Source organism: Hippichthys cyanospilos, chromosome 14, assembly GCF_059441005.1.
Source record: "Hippichthys cyanospilos isolate Australia breed blue-spotted pipefish chromosome 14, RoL_Hcya_1.0, whole genome shotgun sequence".
Taxonomy (NCBI): domain Eukaryota; kingdom Metazoa; phylum Chordata; class Actinopteri; order Syngnathiformes; family Syngnathidae; genus Hippichthys; species Hippichthys cyanospilos.
Genome location: NC_142382.1, coordinates 3,589,880 through 3,610,000, shown reverse-complemented (window position 1 = coordinate 3,610,000; position 20,121 = coordinate 3,589,880). Strand labels below are relative to the sequence as shown.

The 20,121-nt window shown below is 41.9% G+C and overlaps 3 protein-coding genes and 1 non-coding gene across 5 annotated transcripts; 3 read left to right on the top strand and 1 right to left on the bottom strand.

Annotated features, from left to right (window-relative positions):
* The first annotated feature begins 817 nt into the window (after window positions 1-817).
* On the top strand, window positions 818-5,461 carry slc22a3 (solute carrier family 22 member 3). The gene is made up of 11 exons (XM_088433415.1): window positions 818-1,216; window positions 2,053-2,156; window positions 2,231-2,385; window positions 2,980-3,148; window positions 3,220-3,337; window positions 3,435-3,538; window positions 3,613-3,827; window positions 3,900-4,008; window positions 4,196-4,308; window positions 4,411-4,510; window positions 4,641-5,461. The coding sequence occupies exons 1-11, from the start codon at window positions 830-832 to the stop codon at window positions 4,681-4,683; spliced, it is 1,617 nt and encodes a 538-aa protein (XP_088289541.1). The 5' UTR covers window positions 818-829; the 3' UTR covers window positions 4,684-5,461.
* Window positions 5,462-6,106: 645 nt separating this feature from the next.
* Window positions 6,107-16,257, top strand: afdnb (afadin, adherens junction formation factor b). The gene is made up of 24 exons (XM_088433550.1): window positions 6,107-6,222; window positions 6,336-6,528; window positions 6,596-6,702; window positions 6,781-6,899; window positions 6,969-7,057; window positions 7,143-7,208; window positions 7,810-7,994; window positions 8,602-8,747; window positions 8,821-8,915; window positions 9,453-9,724; window positions 9,894-10,037; window positions 10,174-10,372; window positions 10,431-10,510; window positions 11,396-11,482; window positions 11,599-11,664; window positions 11,736-11,809; window positions 11,892-12,001; window positions 12,577-12,729; window positions 12,842-12,921; window positions 12,998-13,141; window positions 13,924-14,679; window positions 15,410-15,485; window positions 15,601-15,646; window positions 15,747-16,257. The coding sequence occupies exons 1-24, from the start codon at window positions 6,127-6,129 to the stop codon at window positions 15,838-15,840; spliced, it is 3,477 nt and encodes a 1,158-aa protein (XP_088289676.1). The 5' UTR covers window positions 6,107-6,126; the 3' UTR covers window positions 15,841-16,257.
* Window positions 15,585-19,362, bottom strand: dusp23b (dual specificity phosphatase 23b). Of its 2 annotated transcripts, none has more exons than XM_088433552.1 (3): window positions 19,264-19,362; window positions 18,104-18,374; window positions 15,585-17,378 (listed from the first exon to the last, which is right to left on the bottom strand). In XM_088433552.1, exons 2-3 carry the CDS (start codon window positions 18,371-18,373, stop codon window positions 17,193-17,195), a joined length of 456 nt encoding a protein of 151 aa, XP_088289678.1. In that variant the 5' UTR covers window position 18,374; window positions 19,264-19,362; the 3' UTR covers window positions 15,585-17,192. The 2 variants fall into 2 exon arrangements, with proteins under 2 accessions (XP_088289678.1, XP_088289677.1); XM_088433551.1 differs by lacking the exon at window positions 19,264-19,362 and adding an exon at window positions 19,032-19,147.
* Window positions 19,363-19,528: 166 nt separating this feature from the next.
* trnal-cag (transfer RNA leucine (anticodon CAG)) lies at window positions 19,529-19,611 on the top strand. The gene has a single exon. It is a non-coding gene; the product is annotated as a tRNA-Leu (tRNA).
* The last annotated feature ends 510 nt before the right edge of the window (window positions 19,612-20,121 follow it).

Sequence of the window (20,121 nt, the reverse complement as noted above, 5' to 3'; positions counted from 1 at the left end):
GGTGTGACAAAGGTCTTTGCCGCCTTTATCTGAGGTAAGGGGGCAAAAAAACAAACGCACATTTCAATCATTACTCTAAACACTAATCGACATCATCTCATGATATATGCTCATGGTTTATATAAATAAATATATATATACACCGGTATATAAAATGAAACCCTACCCCTGTATATCAAAATGTGCCCAAAAAAGTACAAATATGAAAATAGAATTTATTTTATTATTTAACCTTATTCTGTTCACAATAAATGTTCACAAAAAATCTGGATTTAGTCCCACAACATGACAAAATCAAACTTTGATCCCAGCTAACTTCAGGCATTAAGCAGGTACAACCTGAACTGGTTTCCAGCCAATCGTGGCGCACACAGAGACGAACAACCATTCAAGCACCCAATCACTCCTAAGGATAATTTAATAAGTCCAATACACCTGCCAGGCATGTTTTTGCAAATGTGGGAGGAAACCAGAATACCTGGAGAGAACCCACGCGGGCATGGGGAGAACATGCAAACTCCATCCAGGAAGGCCAAAGTCAGAATCAAAGCCACAACCTCTGCAATGTCAGGCAGACGTGCTAACCCCTCTGTTGCAACTCAAACGGTCAGCTGAATAACAAAAGGAAATCAATGAGGAAGTGGTTTTTGGAAAAGAACTTGGACTCTTCCCACGAATCAGCAAATAGTCAAAACCACAATAAGGTTGTTTTGAAAGTCACTTCCTTTCCAGGAAGAGACGGCAAGTCAACTGAGGACTGATAGCGGGACTTTGAGCCGCACCAGATTGCTCCTCATAAAACGAGCAAAACACACACACCTCGCCGTTGATGGCAGACTTCGGCGACCTCATCCTGCAAATTGGAGACTATGGGCTTTTCCAGAAGAGACTGGTCTTGCTCTGCTCCCTGCCGCTCATCCCCTTCTCTTTTGTCCTGGTGGGGGTGGTTTTCCTGGGCAAGACCCCTGATCACTGGTGCGCCGTCCCGGAGGCCGAGCGGCTCCGAGGGGCGTGCGGCTGGACGCGGGCGGAGGTGAGGGAAGTCACCATCCCTCGTTCGGGAGCGTCCTTCGCACGTTGCTCCAGGTTCCATTTGAACCTGAGCCACAGCACTTGCGGTGAATTGGAGCAACTAGTGGCCTCCAACAAGACCCCTGTGATACCTTGTGATGAGGGCTGGGACTTTGAAAAAAACTACACCACCATTGTTTCTGAGGTACTTGTCAAAATTCGTATACATCTTAGGAGACGTTCATCTCAGCTTGCTTTTATTCACGACTGTTAATATTTTTAGATGATTATGGTAAATGGACTTACAATCAAACAGATTTTCTATCAAGCTCAGAAACTCCAGTGCTCTTGTTTGACTGCGTCCCTGCGTCCTAGCCGCATAATTTTCAAATCCACGCGTGTCAAACCCATAAAAATATGAATCATTGTCCATTTACTTTTTTATTCAGCAAAACCTGATCACTTAAGGAACATTTTGGACAACTTTGTACGCCATGTTTGTTTTGGTCACGTTGTCTTGTTTTTACCAGAGGTCTCGTTATAGTGAGATTTCGTCTGTTGGATCTTGTTTGTAATAAAAATAAATAAATTAATTAAAAAACTGAAAAAGCGCTATCTCTAAGCCGGAAACAACATCAACTCAGCAATTTTTTAGTATAATAGAAAAATCAAGTCATAGACAATCAGGTAACAATGAGCGAAAACAAAACGTTTCAGAAGATCGAGAAGAGGAACAAAAACAGACAAATGTTGACGCTACACGACTTCTATCCAAATGGACTACTGTAGGTTTTATCAGTGGTTGTGATGTGAAGATGATGATTATTTTAATAAATTTTACAGTGGAATTTGTTAATACCTGTTGTTGTTTGTTGCTCACATTTTGGAAATGCTGTTTGAACCTTAGACATTTTGTTCTAATTATTGCACACATTTTTGCTGCGACCCCTTGCTTTTTAACACTGCGGGTCCTGGTGACCCGACAGTTTCCGGGGTGGCGGTCAGGAATCTCGTCCATAAACGAAATCTTCTGCCTCGTAGTTCTCATTGGTGTGCGAAAAATCCTGGCTCACTGATCTCAATCAAGTCATGATGGCATGCGGGCTATTCGTCGGCGCTTTTATCACTGGCTACATGTCGGACAGGTTTGCCTCCCGATGTGTGTTTTTGTAGACTAAATCTAAGCAAACGAAAGGTCAAAAACCATCCTTGGTTGCAGGTTTGGCAGGAAGCCATGTTTCATTGCCTTCATGTTTTGCCTCGGGATCACGGGCCTAGGTGTCATGCTGTCACCATGGTACCCGCTGCTTCTGGTATTTCGCTTCCTGCAAGGATTTTTTGAAAAAGGAGCCTGTACATCCTGCTATGTACTATGTAAGTATGTGTTATGTCTAGTAAAATATACATATCAAATATTTCACCCCTTAAGAGGGTACACACAAAACGACTTGATATCTGAAACGATGCTAGGACCCTACACAAGACGACTGCCAAGTTGTCCAGATAATTGGTTTGACAGTTTACAGTGGTTGTCCTTTCTTTTTTAAGAGGGCATCTATCTAGACAGGGCACAATATGATTGGTTGCTTGCAGAGTTGAGTCAAGAAGCTGCCTCTTAGAAGTTAGTTCTGTCATATTGTGATGTTTTTGGTCATAAGAGTCTATTAGGGGTCCAAACCTACGCCGGATGAGAGGTTGAGGTCACCAAGTTTTTTGGTGCCATGGACTTATTTCACGCAAGCAATTATTTGAGTATCTTTAATTGTCTGGTCACATTTTTTTTTCTGACATGTGTTTTTCTGGTCACAATTGCAAAGGACAGTCTTTCATCAACATCTGGTCTCTGATCATAAGGGAAGGGGGGGGGGGATACACATTTGGTCCAAATTTAGGTGTGTGCACCCCCACTTAAGGTCTAAACTTTGTTGGATTTCACCAAATGTCCATCGAACAATCTGATTCAAACAGTGTTTGAGTTCTTCAGCTCAAACAGCAGGAAATTTGTGTCCATGGTGTGTCGGACATTCTTCTCCATCGGCATGGTGATCCTGCCTGGCTTGGCTTACCTTGTTCCCTCGTGGAAGACCCTCCAACTTATCATCACGCTACCCTGTTTCCTCTTTCTCCCATACTACTGGTAACAGTATTGACCGCTGTACTACGGCCATGTTCAAATTCAGGGTCGCCAATAAAGACGTGTTTGTTCAGGATGGTTCCTGAATCTCCACGCTGGCTTTTCTCGCAAAAGAGAAACTCTGAGGCCATGAAGATCATGTCCGATGTCGCCAAGTGCAACAGGAGAACTTTGCCACAGAATTTTGAAGAGGTACTTGGTTGACAAATAAAACAAAGGATGTTGGACTTTGGGTGAATGAAAGGTAAGAGCTATGATCTAAACGTAGGTACAAATTTCATTCATACAGATTGTTCTTCTGGAGAAGAAGAAAGAGCAACGTCCCGTATCTTTTTTGGACTTGTTTAGGACACCCTTCATCAGGAGGAACACCCTCATTTTAATTTATGCCTGGTAAGTCACTTTGATGATTCTTAAGTTTGGACTGAATTCGTTCCAAGCGTTTTAACTTTATTCCCCTTCTGCAGGTTCTCAAGCAGTATCGTGTTCTACGGTTTGGTTTTGCGCCTGGGGATCACCAATGACAACCACTTCTTGGATTTCTTCATCTCTTCTGTGGTGGAGATCCCGACGGGACTCATTTTTTACCTTCTGGTTGACAGAATCGGACGACGTTCCCTGTTGGCTACGACCAATTTAATCGGAGGCCTTGCCTGCCTTGTGGTGCCTTTCATCTCCTCAGGTAGGTTTGAGGTGACCAAAGCCGTGCTCATGTGATGTACTTCACACTTTTGTTACACTACCATCTCTTCAGAGCTTTACTGGTTGAAAAAAGCCGTGGCGTTCACTGGGAGACTCGCCATCGCGGTTACATTGGAGACGCTCAACTTTGCAAACACGGAGCTGTATCCCACCACTCTGAGGTGTGAAACTGATTATCTTGGATGTTTGTCATCAAGATGAGACAAAGTGCGTGCTGTAGAAATCAAGATAAAACATTTTCAGCCTTAGTGTACAGCTAATCGCTACATCAATCTGAAATTTCACTTGTAAGAAATATCCAAACATTTCTAATCACAATTTACTGTTCTTCCATGTTGGTTTGGATAGAAATCTGGGCGTGTGCGTATGTTCGTCAGCCTGTGACGCCGGAGTCATCGTTGCCCCGTTGTTGCTCTACAGGCTGGCAACCTTCTGGCCAGAGCTTCCATTTTGTGTCTACGGTACTTTCAAAAACGTCATATGAAGTTGAGACCAGGTTCATGTCAGGTGAACATGAATTCATTTCGTAGAAATGAAAATTCTGCACGTTTTCGTTGTTGAAGGGGGCATGTCAGTGGTTGGCTGCGGTATGGTGACATTGTTGCCGGAGATGAAGGGAGTTGCACTACCCGAGACCATTGAGGACATAGAGAATCAAAGAAGGTACAGTTCTTGAATTCTTCTTTTTTTGCATTTACGGGTAGCCTGGATGTCCTATGGCACATTATCATTTTCATTAATCCGCTTGAACCACCTCTAAATTCCTTTCCTACATTTTTGCGGTTTCCTGTAGAAAACCAAACCAATCCAAGGAAGCAAACGACACAGTGACATGATGACAGAAGAACATCTCAACAAGATTTCTACATCATTCCGTTTTTTGGGCCCACTTGGAATTTAGTCTGAGAAATGAATTGACTACCTTGGGGACCTAACAAACAGGCCGCATGAACATATGGTAAAATTCTTGGTACATGGTTCGAAACTCCCAGCGAAATAACCCAATCGAGCTCTAATGGTGAAGCCATTTTGGCATCTAATGTATCCACTGCGTCAAATTTTGATATTTCAAGGTTTTCCCATGATATCAGGATTGTGAGGGACCATTGATACCCATTTGGCCTCTTGTGTTCTCAGAACATTTTAAGGGGTAAACATGATATTGATGTGATGACATCATCATCCACCATTAATTCCCCATTTATAAAACACACTTTTAAACCCCAAAATAAAGACTCAAAAGATGGGTGCGTACTATACATGGTAACCTAAAAGATTATGAAAGTCAGAGCAAAATGGAAAACTGTGCAAATGCCTTGTTACTTGTACTTTGTTGCAAATACTGATTTAATAACAAATAATTTGTAACTTAAGGCTATAATACCATAAAATATGAAAAAATTATGAAGAAGGGATTCATTAACATTATCGCCAAACTGTTGGTGCGATTTCCGGATTCGACCTTGACATTTAGACAGCGACTTATGCCTGACTGCGTGCGATACATGAGGAAATACGGTATCTGTTACTTTAACCTTGTTACCTATTTTTGGAATCATGTCTATTTTCGAAATAACAATAAAATGAATGGTGAGATTAGCCCAAACCTCTTTAGTATTGGTTTTCTTTGCCTTTTTTTTCCCCCTAAACTCCAGACAACAATACCAGCAATTGTAGACCATGTCTATTTGTACTTTGTACTGTTTATCTAATAGATGCATGTTTTTGTTCAAGCTTTTGTCCTACTGAACGTTTCCCCAGAAAAGGCCAACAAAAGCTGCCCCACATACGTGGCGTCAACTGAATGGGACGACCTTTACGCATTGACGGTGCTGAAGATCACTGGTATGCGTGAGAAGTGGGTTTCCTCCGAGCCATTAAAGAAAAAAAAAAACATGATAACGACTCAGAAAACATGCGCAACAATCGGAGAGGCACAAGATGAAAACGAATATCTAAACTCGATCAACGTACTATAAGATCAAACTGCAGTCATGATGAGTTGGTGCAATTTACCGACGCTGGAGTATAAGGACAAAAATATCATCATGACGATTAGGAAAATGTTCCCCACACATAACGAAGCTTCACTGACCCGTGAAATTGGGGCGAAGGGGTTTGGAGGGGCTGTGAAAAGGGGATGAAGTAGGTAATTATGTTAAGACCTCGCTGAGGGGGCACAGCGAGTTTAAAGCACAAGCGAAGAAGGACGAGGACAGTCGCGAGAGTCTGTCTCTCCATTCTGGAAATCATCTCGAGGCAACGTTCGGTCGAGTAAAATGCCGGCTGAGGAAGAACGGGAAAAGTTAGCCCGCGTCATCAGACAGTGGAACAACAACAGACTGGACTTGTTTGAAATAAGCGAACCGGACGCAGTAAGTAATTTGCAGCTAGCGAGGACTGCGTTAACGCGTTCTAGATCGGACACCCGGCTAGCAAAAATCTACGATTGTGGGAAACAGGTGTGTTATTTACACGCTGTTGTCAGAATCTGGTGTTTCAGGGTGTGATGCGCTTCTACTTAGAAGATCATGCCGGGGGAAACGTCGCTACCAAGTGCCTGCGTTTTTGCAGCGACGCTTCCACCGGCGAGGTGGTTGAAAGTCTAGCTGAGAAATTCCCACCCGATATGAAAATGCTGAGCACTGGCTATTCCTTGTACGAGATCCACGGCAAAAAAGGTGAGATACTAACGTGACGGTCCAAAAGTGGTCCTGCTTTGAACTTTTGCTTCGTTTGCAAAACAAGAGCGTAAACTGGACCCGGATGAGAGACCTTTGGTGGTTCAGTTAAACTGGACCTCGGACAACCGGGAAGGACGGTTCGTACTCAAGCAAAGCAAGGAGACACCCGAGGTATCGTCCATTGACCGCAACCTCAAAAAGACGCTTGAATATTTTCTCAAAACAACAAAATCTTTGTGACTAATAAAGGAGACCTGCCACAGCAAAGAAAAAGGGGGCGTGATACAAACCTTCAAAAGGACACTGTCCAGAAAAGACAAAAAGAACAAAAACAAAGTGTCTGACAGGGCTGCAGAGGACAACAACAGGTAAAATAAAAAAAAACATTCATCATAACAGTTATAAGAAGACCCTTACTTGTTAAAAAAAATATCTAGGGAAAGCGAAAACCTATCGAACGGCAAAACGGAATCACCGGAATTGTGCACAGGAATGAAAGGACAACAAGAGTGTCAAGCGGACACAAGTAAGTCATCCGTTTCCATACGATAAGGACGGTGGCTTCCGCTTATAATTTTTTTCATTGATTACATGACTATCAACCCACACAGACGGTTCCGCACCTGACTTCTTCCATCAGCTCGGTTTACCACTTGGAATTCAACTCTGCGATCACTGTGAGTAGAATTAATTAAACTGGATTATCAACAATACAGATTTGTAAAAGTAACATAGAACCTAATTTAAGAGAATTGTTTGACGTGGTGGCCTCACAGAATGATCTGTGGCCAATGTGTCATGTCTTGTGTCAACCTAAAAACTGCTAGCTAATAGCGTGAAAAAAAATTCCGTCAAATCTGAACTTTTTTTCAGGTTGCTAGCTAATTTTGCACTTTTTCGTTAGCCAGGTCACATATTTGCAAACCAATGTGAATTTTTTTATCGTAACAAAAGCCTGCGTCTGTGCTAGCTCGTTAGCATGACTTTGGACTGCCGGTTTAGCTAATCGCAAAGTGGACTGCGGGTTTAGCTAATCGCAAAGCTGTGTAACAAAGTTTGGGAATTTTACAACTAACATATTGAGCCAGAGATGTCATATTTTTCACAAGTAAAAAGTGATGTTTTAGGTACAGAACCTGACTGGTGTTGCTACCTTAGCAAGCGAAAAAACTTTGAAAGAAAAGTTTGTTTCAGTCTTATGCAGGTCTTTTTAAATCCAGTGCAATGTGATTTTCTGCGTGTCCCGGTGTCCTCTAATTTCCACACGTGACGTTTCAGTGGAGGAGGCCTTCTTGACGGCGGTCATAAATTACGCCAACAGCTCCACAATTCACTTCAAGCTCTCGCCAGCGTATGCCCTCTACGCCGCAGGCCGCTTTGCGCTGCGCCGTCCGGACGCGTCTATTGGCGGCGTGAGCTTCATCACAGACAAAATGGTGGCTGTGATAAGCAAGGTCATCCAGGCAAGTCCAGGAACATAATGTACTATTATCACTCTTAAATCCACTCAGTGTTTGACGCAGGGATGGGGAACTGGAGTCCTTGGAACTTGAGCCAATGTTTTGATGATCTGGGACTTGACCCGGACAAAATGACTTGAGAATTGTAAAGACTCGAGAGTGGTTGCACATGACTTGATCTCGAGTTTTGTAGTTCTCAGGATGGGTCAGGGTTTCGAGACTACATTTTAAGGGTCCGGGATCTCGTCACTGAATCGAAAGCCTATTTTACTGGGGCTTGTCTCGGTCTGGAACAGGGTTGACTGGATCTTTGATCAAGACCAGTCGAGACCAGGCCACTACAGTAATCAGTGAGAAACACTGACCTCTTGGTGTCTTCTACTTGGATTTGAGTTTTATTGTATAGCAATGAACGATACTGGTAATTTTGTGGGGGTTTTTTGTGAGTTTTTCTCTTCTGGTCTCAGTCTCAACCCCCAAAAGTCTTTTCCATCTTGATACTCTCTAGTCTCAATAATGTCTTGGTCTCAGTTGGTGTGGTCTTCACTACAAAATGATCCAGTTCCGGTTAGAAGTGACGGACACTAACAAAGTCCCGTTATTCTTTCAGAGACAGCAAGATATCGCCGGAGCACTTGCCTTTTGGATGGCTAATACTTCAGAGCTGCTAAACTTCTTCAAACACGACAAGGACCTCAGCAGGCTCACGCAGCAAAGTCAACTGGATCTGTCCCATCTTGTGCACAAAGCTTACAGGTAAATGCTCTCGACTTCCGATATTAATGAAAAACTAATCCGTTTTTTATTCCATGTGTTTATATCACCCTAGGAACCTGATTCAGTGTGTGCAGATTGAGCTTAGCAAGAATTTGCCAACCTTTTTCATTGATCCAGAGCAACATGGTCCACTTCCTGCTGGGATAGGTAAGAGCATCCTTCTGAGAGACGTCACCAAACACAAATATCTGACGCTTCCACATTACTAGTTAATTTTAACTAAGTGTCATTGCAGCAATATTAAACAGTATTATGCTATATGTAAAACACCGGCAAAATTAAAATGTGTTCTTGGATGGAATACATGTTGGATACTGGTTAAGTCAAGAAGAACCGTGAGAAGAAGAAGAAGAACCTGAAAGTTTATCAAGATGTTTTGCAGCAAAATCTAAGGCCATCTCTCGGACAGCTGAAGCTAAAAGAGGATGGATGCTTCAACGGGACAATGACACAGAAGTAAATCAACTTCAGAATGGTTTTAGAAGAAGAAAATAGACTTTACAGTCCTGACCTGAACCCCATTGAGATACTGTCATGATGATTCAAGCCAGAAATCCTTAGAATCTGACTGAACTGAAGCAATTTTGGAGAGCGGAATGGTCCAAGACTGATCCTGATCTACGTGGCAAACTGATCTCTGATCTGCCATCTCACTATTTGATTTCTGTGTCGCTACCATTGCAGAGAAGGTGCTGAACACCTTGATGAACACCATGTCGCTGTTGCGCCGCTACCAGGTCAACCCGGCTCTGGCCATTCAGATCTTCTCACAACTCTTCCACTTTATCAGCACCTGGCTCTTCAACCACCTCATGGACCCAGACTCCAGCACACCAGGTCTGCGCTCCCATTATTGGGGTGCGGCCCTCCGCCAGAGGTTGACCGGCATAGAAGCCTGGGCCGAGAGGCAGGGCCTGGAACTGGCTGCTGACTGTCACCTGGGACACGTCATCCAGGTTGGGTTTTGTTCCATAGCAAACAGGAGATGAATCTCAAATTCTGCTTTTGGAATAGCATGGCTTTTTTTGACAGTAAACCCCTTGAAAGATTTTCAAGATTTCAAGATTTGAAAGAACTTCAGCAAACTCACTGTATTATTTCTAATACTTTTTTTTTTAAACACAGGCAACCACGCTCCTGACCATGAATAAATACACCAAGCAAGATGCGAAAGAGATCCAGAATACCTGTTTTAAACTGAATTCCCTGCAGCTGCAGACCTTGTTAAGTGGATACTTTTACGCCCCCAATGAGCCCCGCATCCCAGCGGTAAGACAAAATAAAAACACGACCAACATTCACCACTAAAGTGACCGTCTTAGTTATAATACCTCCTAGAGTTGGAATTGTTCCTTTTGACCTGCTTTATCAACGGAACATGTAAGGTCTACTAACCCGCTGACAGGATTTGATCGCCGCCGCGGTCGCGGCCGCAGAGGCCTCGGCGGACAACCTCATTCGCCGGGAAGGCCGAGACGTCCGGCTGGAGGAGAACCTTGACCTCCACCTGCCGTTCCTGCTGCCGGATGGGGGATACTCCTGCGACAACGTGAGGGGAATCCCTCCCGGCTTTCGGGACTTTTTGGAGCCCATTTGCCAGAGAGGTAATGGACGTGACAGGATTTCAATTGGACAAAATCAAACGTCACGCTTCCTTTGTAGGGCTCTGCTATCTAACCTCCCAGCAGAACCCAAAAGGTGATTGGACCATCTTCTTCACTGAAGCGGGAACTCCATACTTGGTATATACAACACGAAACAAAATCTGATAGTGACTATTGAGCAGAAAAAATTAAAACTTGCATATTACTTGTTTAGTCTAGGATACTGGGAAAATTAGTTAAAAAAAATTCCCTCTACCATAAATTAGGTTACAGGCTCTTTTGTTCTTCCATTGGTATTTTACAATAATAATAATAGTAATAATAATATACAACAAACGTGCCAGAAAGGTGAAAATGATCACCTGTAATCTGTTAACACACACATACATAGCACATTTTATCAATATATTTCTGCAGTACAACACAACACTTAACGCCACTAGAATGTGTAAATTGGTGTGTAATGAACTGCTGGAATGCCGTTTCATCTTTTTGCTAAAATTCCTATACCCACTGCGAATTTTTGCTGTGCGGTGCATTGGCCCAACAGGAGTGAAAGGGTTAAGGGGCGTGGCCTAGCAAATGTATTTGTCTGCATGCGTCATTCAATGAAGGCAGTGTTTTTCATTTATTTTTGCAAAGCCTGCCTAAGGTAAAACATTTAGGTAATTCAAATGATAAAACATTCTATTTTGACTAACATTTTCTCAATTCTTCGTCGTAACCGTCGTTTTAAGCGTTAAATTCCAGTCCGCGATTTCCTGGGTCCCGCATGTTTTTCGAGTCTTTCTTTGCACCGCATTTGATTCAAATGTCCATTACGAATCTCCTCCAGAGCTCGCTGATGAGCTAATCATTTGAAACATGTGCGTTGCTAAGAAATACTTGGAAAACATGCAGGACACAGGGCATCGTCGACTGGAGTGTGGAGGGTTAATGAAAAACCAGTGACCTGGAAGGTGTTCCTAAACTTTTGATTGGTACCGTATATTAAAAACAAATCGTTTCTTTTCATATCTTAAGGACAACCAGAAAGAGCCAGAGATTGTTATGGTCACCTTGAAGAAACCTCTGAACAGCGGCATGGGGGTCAGCATTGTGGCTGCCAAGGTAACCGTGGCAACGCTGACAAAATCATGTTCTCGCAAACGGTCCCAGCGCAAACACAGCTGCTATCGCGCCAAATGTCTGATCTGATTAGCATCCTCGGTGTAATTACGCCTTAGGGAGCGGGCCAAGACCACCTTGGGATTTACATCAAGTCCATTGTCAAGGGAGGACCAGCTGAGATGGTTGGTTCTGACAAACCCGGGTCATTCCAAGGAGGTGGGGTACCGATTCTGAAATGTTTCCGTTTTTACAGAATGGTCTGTTGGTGGCAGGGGATCAGCTGCTCAGCGTGGACGGTCAAAGCTTGCTCGGCCTCAGCCAGGAACGGTAGTGACCCGGCTCGCATCAAACGCTCGCAAATTACGGGGATTTTTTTCTGCGTTTTGATTTCTGGACTGGTTTGGTTTAGCGCGGCCGCCATCATGATGAAAACCGGCCCTGTTGTGACCTTGCAAGTGGCGAAGTTTGGCGCCAGCTTCCACGGACTCGGTGCTCTTCTGGGCCAGTCCACTACCACTGGTAAAAACCCTCTATATACATATATACATATATACATATATATATATATATATACATATATATATATATATATATATATATATATATATATATACATATATATATATATATATATATATATATATATATATATATATATATATATGTATATATATGATGTATAAACGTTTTTACAAAACTGCAACATCATCATGCCTGCATGTTTCGACATAAGAGTTGCAGCAAGATATTATTAACATAACAGAATACTGCACCAACACAACAGGAATATGCCTGATTGGAGTTTCACAAGTGGAGAGTGCCACCATTGAGGCAGGTACAAACTCAGTTCAAACTCAAAATCATTTTTGGATAGTCTTTTTCAGGCTATCTTTGTCTAATGGGAGATTGCCCCCTTGTGGTTATTAAAACAAACGCAGTTACGCCACACTTTTAAGAGTAAAAAACAAAACAAAACGCAGATGTGCCACACTGGACTATTAGGCCACAGGGTTCAAAGCGTGAGAAAAAAGTAGAGGCTTATCGTCTGAAATTTACTGTAAATATTATTATTATTGATATACTCATTGTTACAGTCACAGACGATTGTAAGAAAATTCTTCGGCAAGCTGTCGAGAATCCCGCTCAACTGGAGCAGCCGGGGGTTCAGCAAGGCCACGACGGGAAAAACAAAGCGCAGACCATGCAGAAGTATCGTCAATTTTATCGCTCCAACCCCAGCATGGCCGGTGGGTGATGTCCATTCTGACTTTGTGATGAGTGTGAAACACACTAAAATGGGTGTCACATGGAGCGTGCTATTTTTAGTATCTGATTTATTTTCCCTGCGTATCCTGGCAGATTTTCCCCTCAAGGATAGAGATGCGCTCGCCAACCGAGATGTGCGAGGAAACAAGTCCGTTTCCAACCTCTGCGCTGATGTATGACCCCCCCCCCCCCTCAATAACATACCCAAACATTCAGTCAGACATTCATTCCCTTTTCGTCTGTTCCTAGACATTTCATCGCGAGTATTTGACGCTCCCGACCCCCAAATCGCAGGACCACAACACACCTGCATCCAGCCCGCCGCAGCAAATGTTTCAGGTGTCTTTGAGGCCTTTGGGAGGACAGAGCGCTCCCAACAAAAAGACCTTTATGGTAAAAACGTGACTCTTCACTGCTATTAACCATTCGGGCAGAAACTGTATATATATATATATATATATATATATATATATATATATATATATATATATATATATATATATATAGGTACACACACACGCACACACCTATATATGTACGTACACACACACACACCTATGAGATAAAGTTTTGCTGCATGGTGCTATTTTGCTACTTTAGTATTTAAAGGGTTAAAAACATTGATTGTACCATCTAATTGTATCTTAAAAAACTATTACTATTTTGTTGATTTGAATCATACGTTATTTGCAGGATTGAATAGAACAATCTGGCTAAAATACTTTTTGCTCATTTTAGTTTGCATAATATTGTAAGCAGTGAGGAATTTTAATTCATTCAATGCCAGGGACGTATTTTCACGTTTTTTTTTAAGTCCAGATATTAACACGGAACAATTTGAAACAAATTAATCACAATGAGAGTGTTGCTTCTCGCATGCTTACAAAAAAATGAGGTGGATTTAAATGCATTTGGACATTTTGAACTCACATTTGATTTATTTATCCTTGCATTTATTATTACCTGTAGAGAAATTAATCAATTCATTTGAATAACCTGCTCTTACCCACTGCCTAATTTAAACAGTCGACTCTGGTTTTTCCCACTTAAAGCACTGGATGAAAACTTAATGGCGTCAAAGAAGGGGGAAAAAAAAGAATTACAGACCAACAATCTGAATGACATTTGCAAAATAAAAAAAAATCAATGAAAAATATTTCTCTCTCTATGCCTAGCGTCAAGCCCTTTCGCAAGAGAACTTGAGCGTGGATACAGGTGGCCCCCTTGTGGACAAAAATCAGATTACATGGCAGGGCCGAGGAGCAAGGCAAAACTACCACTCGCACCTTCGCCCGAGCGTCTCCACCCAAAGCGTGCTGGCTGACGCTTGCAATGGGCTCAAAGGGCAGACGGGCACCCGCGCGGGCGTTTGGAGGACCCCCTTTTCACAACAGCCCACGCCGACGCCCTCCATCCAGCCGGTTCGCATCGACATCCCTGTGACCCGCTCGGCGGTTTCTCACGCCAACCCTCCGCTCAGCACCTTCCAATACGGCGCCTGCCTCGTGGCCCTGAGGTCCAATCAAGCCCGCGTCGCAAACGGACACTTCCATCAGAGGAGTCCCGTCCACGACGCGAAACCACTTCGGCCGTCGCGGCTTTCCCGGCATCCTTCGGCAAAACCTCAAGTGAGCATCTCCCCCACCAAGCACGTTTCCTTCCAAGAACCGGCGAGCCGGCGGAAGCAGACGGAGCCTAAAGACCTCCGGGTAACCAAGGAGCTGAACGACGTGGAGGTCCTGGAGCGGGAAGTGAGGGCGCTTGAGGCCAAGGCGGAGCTCAGTGCCAAGGAGGCGGAGCGACTTGGAAAACTGAGCCTGGAGTGGCAGTTTCAGAAGCTGCTGCGAGAGATCCAGCAACGGGATGAGGACGACGACGAGGACGACGACGAGGACGGCGTGATGATGCAAGAGCAGGAGAGTAGAGTTCAGGTATGTCTATATCTATGTTATAAATCTTATTAAAATGCATCTCAAAATTTGTAATTATAAGTGTTTTATATGGTCCAAAATTTGGACAATGATTATTTTTGTACACAAAATCTCGTATGTCCAGCTGCAATCACATAGAAATATCATGCTGCCATGTTTTAATAATCTGCAGGAAATTTCAGCTCCATTGATCCTAAAAAAAAAATCAAAGGAATTTCCATAGTTTGAAACATAAACCCCCATTTGCCACGCTGACCGTAAATAAAATTTTTTGCATGAATCCGTCGCAAACGGGGCGCCGTAGAAAAGTTTGTGTTGACACCTCAAAACCACTGGGTGGCGCCAGTGGCCAATTTATGACATTTGTAAGCCTTTCAGTGACTTTGATGATTGGCTTAGCCTGGACTCCCATAATGTAAAAGTCCTAATACAATATTCCTATTTTAATACATATAAATATATAAAAGTACAGCCGAGTTACTTTTGCAATTATTTCATTTGTTTACAATTTTTGGACATAAAAGGGGCGTAGGTTCCTCCCCTCAAAAGAAAATAATATATGTATGGATAAGATGGATGCCGTTGAACATTTTGAGAGGTTGAAAGTAAAAATATATTTATATTGACGATGTTATGACCCTAGCAAAGTCAGCCCAAGTTGGGTGATAATAAGGCCAGGCTAGCAGGCTAACAGCGTAAAACAGCGTATACAATCTGTTGTGTCTTCTAGAAAATGAAAAACCCACCAATGAATGCAAACAACGATAACGAAGAGCAGCCCAAAAGCCCAAAAGAGGAAAAAACAGGTATTCCATTCGTGAAAACCTCATTCAGAACATGATTTTCCTTGCTTGCATGATTTTATTGTTGTCCCTATTTTTTTTTTTTTTTTTTTGGGGGGGGGGGGGGGGGGGGGGGCAGATTACATATCAAGTGGACGGCTACGAGACAACACGGTGCTTCCAGAGTGAGTCCTAAAGAAAAAGTTGTTTTGTGAACCATGAAAGTAATCCCTGAGAAGTTTGACTTTAAAAAAAAAAAGAATAAATCCCAATTTGGATCCGCAGATGTCAAGAAGACTCAGCGCGAAGGATGTCGGCCCCTGAGAAGCTACCCTTCAAGGAGCGTCAGCGTCTCTTTTCTTTGGCATCCAGTGCGTAAAAAAAGCGTAACATTTGCTCAAGAAGTTAAGTCACTATAGAGCACGGGTGTCAAACATGTGGCCCGCGGGCCGGTTTTGGCCCCCAAACGGGTTTACTTCGGCCCGCAAGAGGATTTTAGTAGTGAAGTTAATGTTTTATGATTAAAAGTGATCTTCTATTTTGGACATGATATAAAAAGAATAATACATTTGATGTTTTATATGAATATAAACCATGATTCTTATTGGGAATAGATTTTCCTCCATGTGGCCCGCAAGCTTATACGATTTTTGACACCCCAGCTATCGAACTTTGGGTTGTGCCCTAAACATCACATTTACTATGGTATTCCACTTGATCTTCGTATCCTCCGATAACTTTCATTTTTGTCATATTTGGTGCAACCATTTGAAGAAATAAAATGAGGTCAATCTAAGTTTTTTTCTTTTTAAACGTAGCATTCCCCGCGAATTAGCTACGATACTTTTTAGAGATGGGACGAGATTGGAACGCCATGCGTTTTCCTGTCAAACTTTTGCTTCCGAAGTGAATCACATTTGGAAAAAAAAAAACAAAACAATTATGACGCTAGTTGACAACATTTAACAAGTCTAGCATAAATTAGCTGCTAGCTAGCAGTGCTCGAGTGATTTTTCAAAGGCAGTTTAATAGACATAAATTACTGCTTACTTGTATGCTACAATGTTGCCGTTCCTACTGATCACTTTTCAACACATCATTTTAAATTCACGAAAATTTTAAAAAATGTTGCAAACCGGAAAAAAATATGTAGAATATGGCCATTCAAGTGGAAATAAGTTATTTGGTCTTCTTTTGTGTTCATAACTTGTTTCTCACGAAGCATTTATTTTAACCCAAAATAACACACAGCCGCAGCCATGCATGAGAAATGCAGAATTACTTTCAAATCACTCATGGATATATTTTAGTTAAGATAAAATAAAAAAAAAAAAGAAATAAAATTAAATTAAAAAAATACACCATATGCAGAAGCTAGCATGAACTGTATGCGTTTTTTTTAACTTTAGTATTATGAAAAATCTGTTGTAGCTGTTGTAATTGAACCTCCGTCCTTTTATGTTTTGCACACAAGTTCATTAATATTTTTGCCGTCTATTAGGCATGATTTTATATCACAAATTTTGCAAAAATCTCTAGTTCTCTTGGACCCAATCCTGTGAGACTTTTGGCCGTTGATTTGTAATGAGGCAATAAAAAAGTGTTTTGCTGTCCTCTTCTGGCAGTTCTAAGCAATTACAAGTCTTTTTAAGGCATGTGATTAAGAGGAGTGTTAAGGTTTTTTTTTTCATGACGTTCACAAATATGGTGGACACTATTTTGTCCCTCTACCTATTTAACACGTTGATAAAACTGTACCACTGCTTTTTCTTGGTCGTGGGTTTCGATGGATCCCGATCGCAGTCGGCGGATCTCGTTGATGGCGTCGATGCCGGACATGTTCCTCGTTTTGACCAGGTAGCAGGCCAGCATGGTGCCTGTTCTTCCGTGGCCGTGCATGCAGTGGACGGCCACGCCCTAGAAAGGGGCGGGACAAGCGTCAGTGCGACCAAATCAAAAAACAAGTTATTCTGATTTTTGTTTGTTTGTTGTTTTTATCAGCGTTTCTCAAAATAGGGGTACGTGTTTTATAGTCTCTGGCGGACTGAAAGTGCTATAATTAAATAATAAATGCACCATGAAATAATTAAATATGGGTAATTAAATATATTTTTTTAAATATAATCATTGCTAATTGGTTTCATGAAACTACAGTTTAATGAAACATCGATTTATTTCCTATTTAATTAATGAAAAACAAATTTAATCAATAAAACATTTAATTAAACATTTTAATTAATGAAATATATACACACACACATACATACAGTATATTTAATGCAATAAAAGCAAAAGTAACTACACTGTATATATATTTATGTAATTGCAATTGTAATATTTATTATATTATAATTGGATTGTTATGACTTTTGAGGACTTTTGCATTCTGGGAATTCAGGCTAACCCAAGCTGTGCCAATCGGTGGTTTTGGGGTGCCAACAGATACATTTCTATTGCGCGCCCTTCACGAGTTGCCATTAAAAGAAATAATTCAAAAATTGGGGGAAATACATGATAAAACATTTCAATGTGCCCAAAATTGACAATATGTCCGATTTTGAATGGCAATAAATGAGCCCTCGGTCTATCTCAACTAGAAATGTGACTAAATTAGAGTCGTAGAACTTTCCGCAGATTCGTACCTCTCCTTTGGCGTTGGCCTCCTCCACAATAGCGAGGAATTGATCAATCTGAGCCGGCGAGGGCGGCGTGAAGTCAGTGATCTTGATGTGATGCAGCCGCAATTTGGGACACGTGTCGTAATTGGGCGGCTTGCGCTCGCACAGACACACCAGGTGTTGGATGCCGTGGTCCAGGAGGTACTGGTAGTGCGCCGTCATCCGGGGCAGGGCCAGACCGGCCACTTTGCCCTCATCCACCCAGGAGAAATTGTTTGGAGGCGCGGAAGCCATTCTGAAGAGAACACAAAAAAAGGACGATGACCACATCGTTTGTTTGGGACATTTCCTTCCACTGGAATTAATTAATTTATCATGTTGTTTTTTTATATTAATCTAATGTGTCCTATACTAAATATGTATTAATGCACCGATGGAAAAAAAGAACGTATAAATTTTCCATTCATTTCATGCAAAATGAGGAAAATTGTTGCTGGGTTGGAACCAAAAACGGAGTTATTTTACGTTATCTTAACCCACTATCCATTTTCTTATATACATTGTTTACAACATTATATTTACAGTTGACCGCTGCTATGGGAATTGGAATCCGGCCGGTGTGTATCACAAATATATACTGTACTTGAGAATAAACTTTCCTCCATGTGGTCCCAGAGCAAAAACGAGTTTGACACCCCTAATATAAGCAGTATCATTTTTCCACCTTCAGGTATTTCTGTCTTTCTGAGACAAAATGGACACAACAGTGGACACAAACGAAAAGGCTGAGGATAAGAAAGAATCAAAACACAGCAACCGGAAGTATATTTTTCAATGTTTGTTTCGACACTCCAAAATGTTGTTGTCGTGTTGGGCTAAAGAAAAAGCGATAACGATATCTATTTTATCCGTTTTCGTTTGAACACGTGCTCGGTGAATATATTGGTCTTACCAAACGGACGCTGTAGAAAATTCCAGACTTGTACTTTAAACTCATTCAAGCAAGATAACGAAGACACTTGCTTGGACGGGTTAACACAAAACGGCTGGGGATACTCTCGCGAGAACTCAAGCGGAGTCGCGAAAACAGCACATGCTATACGCTACATGCTAACGCTATAGCTAACAGTAAAAGCCACAAAACTGACATGCGCAAACGTGCAATCGTAAGGACGTGAACTCACAGGTTCTTAGTGGAGAAAAGCAGAAGGGAGATCGATGGCGTCCTCACGCCCCAACGTGTGGAACCCAGAATTTCAGACGTCAGCAGCTTGTTACATAATTGCACGTTTGTGGAACAGCCCATCCAAGGCCCCAACAGGCGGGCCATTTTAGGAGCTTCCTTTAAAAAATTATTTCTCTTTTTAACAAAAAAATCCAAGCTCATCATGAGTACGTACAGTGCTGGTTTGACCTTTAATTATATAATCTTTCTGCTTGTTACTGTATGTCAGGATGGCCGAGCGGTCTAAGGCGCTGCGTTCAGGTCGCAGTCTCCCCTGGAGGCGTGGGTTCGAATCCCACTTCTGACAGTAATCTTTTCTTCCTTTTACATTTTACTTTTCCTCAATAAAAACATTTGAGCAGTGTTTAGAAAAACACACATTTTGGTTTTCATTCCTGTGTGTTCTTTTTTAACGCTAATTTAAAAAGGAAAAATCAAGCCCAAAAAACTCTCACGAGTTACTTACCATGATGGCGTCATCACACGTCCTCGCTGATAAACCGAAATTTTTTTGTTGGCTAATTGTAAATACCATTTATAAAAAAAAAAAAAAAAGCGTTGGTGCGCTATCAAGTTGTTGCAGTTTCAGCGAGTAGCCACTAGAGGGCGGTAAGATTATTTTCGTCCTAAGAGCTAGCTAACTAGCAAAACGGCATGAATATTTGTTGTTACGTACCATAAATGTTTATTTGCATAAATAGTTTATTTGCAAATAATGACAGTTGTACAATTCAGTTACTAGGCTCAGTATTGTATTCTTTATTTAAAAAATGTTTTGGAGGAGACCCATGGACCCTTTTTCATTAGATGTGCTATA